The 6,908-nt window shown below is 37.5% G+C and overlaps 1 protein-coding gene across 1 annotated transcript in view; it reads left to right on the top strand.

Annotated features, from left to right (window-relative positions):
- NOSTRIN (nitric oxide synthase trafficking) overlaps positions 1-5,522 on the top strand; it is a 48,974-nt gene extending 43,452 nt beyond the window's left edge. Inside the window, exons 12-15 of the mRNA XM_006921442.1 lie at positions 655-780; positions 1,713-1,827; positions 2,892-2,981; positions 5,356-5,522. Of these exons, the coding sequence (XP_006921504.1) occupies positions 655-780; positions 1,713-1,827; positions 2,892-2,981; positions 5,356-5,522 (498 nt within the window). The remainder of the gene's footprint in view (positions 1-654; positions 781-1,712; positions 1,828-2,891; positions 2,982-5,355) is intronic.
- The last annotated feature ends 1,386 nt before the right edge of the window (positions 5,523-6,908 follow it).

Below are 6,908 nucleotides of genomic sequence, written 5' to 3' on the forward strand. Positions count from 1 at the left end.
AGTCATTATAATTTCTAGTTCAAGGTCAAATAGAGAGAAGGAAAAACCTAGGAGTATATATTTAGCTTCATTTTTTATTTATATAATCAAATACCCTAGAATATTGTTTCCAGTTTCCAGAAGTGTTACTGAGAACTTTCTGGGTAATATAAAACCTTACCTCTTCAAAAGAAAACAATAAACATTACAAAAAAAAAAAACAAAACCCCACCTTGCATCATTTTAGTTTGATTCCATTGATGAGTTCAATTCTGTTCACAGTGTTGAGAACCTATGCTTCAATTGCCTTCCCTTAAAGGCCCTCCAAAAGTCTACCTTCTGTAATCAATATTTATTATTCCCTTTCTCATTCCTCAGCAGAAAATTGAAGCTATTTATTGCCACAAAATACTGAAATGTATCTACCAAGGTTTCTGGTTTATCCTGTTTACAAGAGTTCGGAATGAGACACACTCAGCAACTAAGGCTTTCCTCTCGGAAAAGGGTCCATTTTTTCCTCTCCTCAGCATTTTCTGTGTATATCTGCATAGGAGTTGAATGTGTACTTTTCCAGACCTCTTTGTCATTTTGGAAATTATCCCGCTATCCTTTACCCATACAGTTGTGCCTCATGTTCTAGAAATTTACTCACATGGCCAAATGATGTATCCACAGATCAATTTGAAACTAAACCTTTTGCAAGCAAACTCCTATAAACTGTCATCAGTGTTAGCAGAACTTGAGCAAAGACCTCAACCCAGCCATCCCTATAGTAACTCCATCTTCAAGTGGAAAGAAAAGGTAAAATTTTAAGAGGTTGGTTGTAATTTCTTGATTGAGCTTGCTGAATGGAGTGGCTTATAGTAGCATCGGTTCAAAAAAGTTATCATGAATTATATATGTTGTATGTCTCAAATCCTAACTGCAGAATTTTAAGGTAAATTCATTTTTATTCTTTTTGAGTAGAATAACAAAAGCTAAACACAACTGAACATATTCTTCATATACTTAATATGAGAACTTAAAAACACTTTGGATCCTTCTTGTTCCAATTCGAATCTTAACTTTATCCTTTGAATGTGCTTTGATAGTAAAATTTCTATTAAACTGAAATTTTAGTATTCATACTGACCTAAATTATAAGGTTTTGTGATATGCATTAGTCATATCCATTTAACATACTATGCAATATGGATAATGCACAAGCACAATTTTTTAAATTCACACACATGTATTTTTCCAGTGTATTTTTGAGCACTTGAATATACATGGGTAATGATTGCTTGTAGCTATTTCCATTCCCTATCAGAAGGGGGAGCTGTAACCATCTCGTGATGAAGGGTTGGTTTTCTTTCTAAGAGACGCAGGAGCTCAAAATGGTCTCAATCATTTAGACAGTCATGATAATTCATTTGCATTAAAGCCAATTAAAGTTGAATTTGTAGAAGTAATGCTCTGAATGTTACTATTTGGCCTACGTACAGGTCAGAATTGCAAACAAGCTATAAAATATGGTAGCTGTCTAATTCTAAAAATATTAAGGCTTCAGAAATGAGAAAGCTCTATCATAGGGTTGAGAAATGTATTTAACACTTTATTTATAATCTGGTCCAACAAATTGAAAAATAAATTCCTGGAGAAAACAGCTACAGAAGAATTACATTTCATGAATACTTATGATGACAGTGTTGTTAAAAATGACTTCTTTTTTTTTTTTTTAACTATATGAACAGCAGCAGACACATAGTTATGTAAAAATATCTCGGCCTTTTCTGACAAAAAGATCAGAAAATGCTGTGAGCAGTTCATCTACTGGTGGGCAGAGCAATCCAAGTTCTTCATCTACAGGTAATCCCACACTCAGAATAATTTGGGGCTGGATCCTATCGGTAAAGCACATTACTACATTTACATTCTATTTTCAGAGCCACATTGATATATATCTATATACATTGGCTCAAAGAAATTAACATTTCAATTAAGACTGATTAATGTGTAATCCAAAAGGTGGGAGGGAGTCAAGAAGAGTGGAGCGTTGGGAAAAAAATTTTATAATATGAGAAGGTACCTCAGATGACTGGCTCGATGTTACTCAGACAGTCTGCAATTTGTTGTGCACACAATCACTCCTAAGCCATGGTGAAGAGCTCTGTTTCCACAGCCTCCTCCAAACTTCTATAGAAATCCTGTCCTTTCTGTGAGAAACATGGCCATCCCAGAGGCTACTCACCCCCTTTATTCAGCTACTTGACTTTAGTCATTTGTCCATTGACACACTAATCCCTTTTACCTTTCAACACACACATGTGCACACGCGCACACATGTTATTATTGCTTATAGTTCAACTATAGTTACTATAACCTTGACTTTCTAGTTTCTGGATTAAAAGTTGGCAGAAAAAAAAAGTTTCAATAAAACCCAGGACGTTATGGTCCACATGGTGTATTAAAGACTCACCGTTGCATTTTTTGAGAAACAGTTCCATAGGTACTTTGGGATGATGGTAAGAAGCACGTGCTCCAAATGTCTCCTATCTATATATGAATGGTGTATGTTTTCCAAAACACAGACTAGCTAACTGATGCTAAGTTCATGTGGGAAGCAAATAATATTCAGTTCTCATCTTTATTCTTATTATTACAATAGCTTTTCTCTCCAGGCTTATTATTTTCTGTATTATGATTTAGTTGCTTATTATATAATATACACAGTCCATACACATAGTAGGTAAGTCATAAATGGTAACTGAATCAAGGAATGATTAGTATGTAAAATTACAAACTGTTCTTTTGAGAAGACTTCAATATATTTAAGCTCTGCACCACACTGCTAAATAACTAAGGAACTTCCCATTATATTCCTCTTGCCTACTGACACAGCATTGGTAATTATAACTTGATCCAACTTTCAGCCTCCGGTGTGGCCCAATATGGCAACAGTCTTTGCAAGGCTTTGTATCCTTTTCAAGCCAGGCAAGATGATGAATTGAATCTGGAAAGAGGTAAGAATCACTCTCAAATGTTTAATCGCCTTCCCTGTTGAAGCCTTTAACTTGAATAAAACTCCTGTAGTACAGCAATGGTAGACGTACAGCAGCCTTAAAAGTTACTACCATGTCAAATCAGTTCAGGTTTATAATCACCCTTCTTAGAAAATAAAGATAAAACACATAAAAAATAGAGCTCATGTAATAAATATAGCTAGCATTTATCCAGTGTTTACTATGTGCTAGACATTGTTACAAGCACATTGTCCAATTTAATATCCATAAAACCCTTTAAGGTAAGCATTGTTATTTCGTCCCATTTAATTACTGAGGAGACCGAGGCCTATAAAGGTTAAATACTTTGGCTAAAGTCACAGGCAGTGGCTTTGCAGGATTTGAACTTAGAAACTCAGAGTCATGCTTAACCACGGTGTTACATCAGAGTAGAATGTCAGTAATGAAAAGTCATTAGAGATGTGGCCCCACCTTTTTCTTTTTCAGGAAGCTAATCATGCAGGAATGTGAGGCAACTTCCTCTCATGGCTTAGTGTAAGAGCATGTTCTAGAACCCAGGTCAGAGGACTCCTGACTTAATGTTTCTCCCACTTATCGCTCAGGGAGGTGTTTATGACCAATCTAAGGAAACAGATCCTTTTCTCTGCATCCCATATTTTTGTTTAATGTGGAAAGATATTACATAATAGGTTACACACATTTCAACATTATTAAACAAGAAAAAGTCACCAGCCTCAACTTTCTTTGTACATCCAGTTAGCAACCACATTTGGTTGTTAAAACTAAGACAGAGATCTAGAAATGAAAAGGTCAGTGAGAAAGAGTTGTGTCAAAGGAGGAAGCTCTTATCCATGAGCAGGACATGGCGCCCAGAGCCAAGGGAAGGTCAGGATGGATTTTGCAGCCAAACAATAGGGACACCACATATTTGCTACTGGTTAGTGGATGCCTCCTTTTTAGTTTGCCGATCAGATTTCTACCGGCAACTACTTTTCCTTCTAACTCAGAAATAAAGAAAAAAGGAAATAAAAAAGTAGACCCTCTTTTTAATTTTTCTTAAATCAATGTTGCCTTATTTAAAAGTTTTAAGTGTTACACAAGTCACTTCATTACTCATCATGCCATTCTAAGGGTACCTACAGCAGTAAGCAGGTAAATAAAATGCTATATTCCCACTTCGCATATAATAAATAACACATCTCCCAACTGCAATCTAGAACCAGGGTCCTGAGTTTGTGTTACATAGTTACACAATAAATTGATCATCTTGTTTGTCTTTAGTTTTTCGCTGATTGCAAAGCCTACTTATACTTCATATTCTGAGTAGGTTCTTTAAATGAAATGAGACATTGGAGGCTTAGGGAAGCCGGCAATAGGATTTTAAATTATTCATTAGAATTTCTGCTAGTAGATTGTGTAAATCTGCTTACCTGAGAAAACTCATTCCAGCGAGAACTTAGGCTGAGAATGATCTATAAGAATAAATAATGACTTAAGTCTGAGAAGAGATAGAAGGGGGTTAACAGTCTCCATTGTCTTAAGAAGAAAATTACTGGGGAAAAGGATAAAAGAAAGACTGAAAAATTACCTCAGAATGATGCTCAAGATAAAGTAGCTTTTGGATACTGAAGGAAGTGGATATTTTCACTTTGGTGTACAGAAAGCAGCCAGAGAGAATGGACTAGCTCTCAAAAGAGAATGACTTAGCCAGAGGATTTGAGGTACCAGGTTAAGCTTTAGGGTTATTCATATCAGAATGGTATTTTTTTTTTTAAATAGAGAATTAGAGAAAAGCCATGTGTCTCATAGGAACTCTATTTATTTGAATCATGGCTTTTAAAAAGTCTTGTCTTCAAATTGATATTTTATTATCCAAATTTTGAATGAGGAGTCATATTTCTGTGCAGAGCTATGAGTTGGAACTTTGAACTGTGAAGCTGGCACATATAATGAAGAGAAGTTGTCTTGATTTAAAGAAATGTCTGGTATCTGAGACATACTCATAGTAGTCAACATACCAAACTATCTCAGCCACCAATATGAGAAACCCTTAAAATACAGACACCAAGAAAGATTTGGGCGACTACCTATCAGCTATATCTAAAGTGAGCCAGCCAACAGGAAAAGCCAACATGATTCTGTTTTTAATCAAGCTGTTTTATGGCATAACTTGGCTGTACATTATCTTATTCTTTATAATATTCTCCGCATTATGCCTGCTTCATACAGAGGTGGTGAATAAATTCTGCTTCAACTGAATCACATGAAGAAAACAATGCTACCAAGTAACTCCTTGAAAGCAGAATCTCTCAACAACAAGCTTACCAATTGGGCACAGAGACCCATTTGCCTAACTAAATGTACATTTTCACAGGTGATATTGTAACTGTACACACGAAAAACGAAGAAGGATGGTGGTTTGGATCTTTAAATGGAAAAAAAGGCCATTTTCCTGCTGCTTATGTGAAGGAGCTCCCATCAAACGCTGGGTACACAGGCATAAAACAAGATTCTCAACGCGCTGCCTTACAGGCGCTATAAACTGTACAATGTGATGCAAATAAAGGTAAAAGCTGGGATCTTTACAAGTTTATCTTTCTAAGTCGGTGATGGTGTCCTACCTGCAGGTCACAAAACTTTGCACTCTTGGTTATTTTTTGAAACAGAATCAGAAGATAGAGAGTGGAGGGAGGAAGGAAAGAGGTCTCTCGGCTCCTGGGGTTTTCAAATTCTGAGACACCCTGGAGATGATCCAATACAGAGAGAGAGCGAGAGAGAAGAGAGCGCCAGCAAGCAAGCAAGCGAGAGAGATAGGTGAGGAGGGAGGGACGGAGAGAGAAACCAGGGTGGGTTTAGCCACCTGCCTTGAAGCCACATGGTTTTTTGGTAGCACAGCAGATTCTAGGACTCAAATGTCCTTTTTCTCAGGACTTGGGTGGCAACAGGCCACAACTGGCCTATGAGGGGTCAAGAGAGCCTGGGAGATGCCATTTTTGTCGATGATTCAAACACTGAAGGTTGGCAGATTCAGGATGAAGCATTTCTGGAGCTCCTCTAGACATTTCCTAAGAAGCTCCACTGCCCTCTCATGTGAGATAGATTAAGTCCAAGAAGGAGAGCTGGGCAGAGACAGGCAAGCAAGACACCAGTGACATAGACCTGAGTTAGTAGATTGTAGAAGAAAAGGTGAGGAGCCGAGGCCAAGAGTTTGCGTGATCAGAAAAGGGGGTGGTAGACAAGAGGTCCAGATACTAGATGGATGACTTCTGGGTAGAATGGAGTTCCATTCCGAGCCAGTGACCTTCTGAGGTAGTGACTTCTTATATACCTTCTGCCCACAACCAGAACTGCTCTTTGAGTGAGGCCAAGTGTGAGCCAGAGATGGCAGGGGATCTGAGAACAAGAGCAAGGCAGATAGGAAAGGGTCGGAAAGGAGACAGTGCCTAAAATTTTGTGCTTCCTTGCTCATTTGGAAACTTCACACACCAATTTATTAGCCAGGAATTCAGCACTTCCAGCTATGTCATTATGAAACGAATGCCCTAAGCCACTTCTTAGTGAAAGGAACTTTAAATATTGTCTCTCATTTGGGAGGAAAGTTTTGAAAACACACATTCACTATCAAATGGAATATTTAGTTAAAAGGAGATGTATGCTACTTTCTCAAATGCCCTATAATGGGAAAAAAGGTTGGAATGAGAGAGAGTAGTTCCAAAATTTTCTCGAGGAGAACGATTTAGAATGGAGAGAAGTAGTTCAGCGGCATCTTTAAGAAAATGGCCTGAGTTTGCCTGGAGATCACACACTCCATTGAATGGAAGGTCATGGTATTGATAGAAACATCTGGGCATGTTTACATTTGTGCCAAATAGAGAATCTGGCATTAAAGGAGTAATTAAAATCCATTCCATTACTCTTCCTGCCCAT

Source organism: Pteropus alecto, unplaced genomic scaffold, assembly GCF_000325575.1.
Source record: "Pteropus alecto unplaced genomic scaffold, ASM32557v1 scaffold3, whole genome shotgun sequence".
NCBI lineage: Eukaryota > Metazoa > Chordata > Mammalia > Chiroptera > Pteropodidae > Pteropus > Pteropus alecto.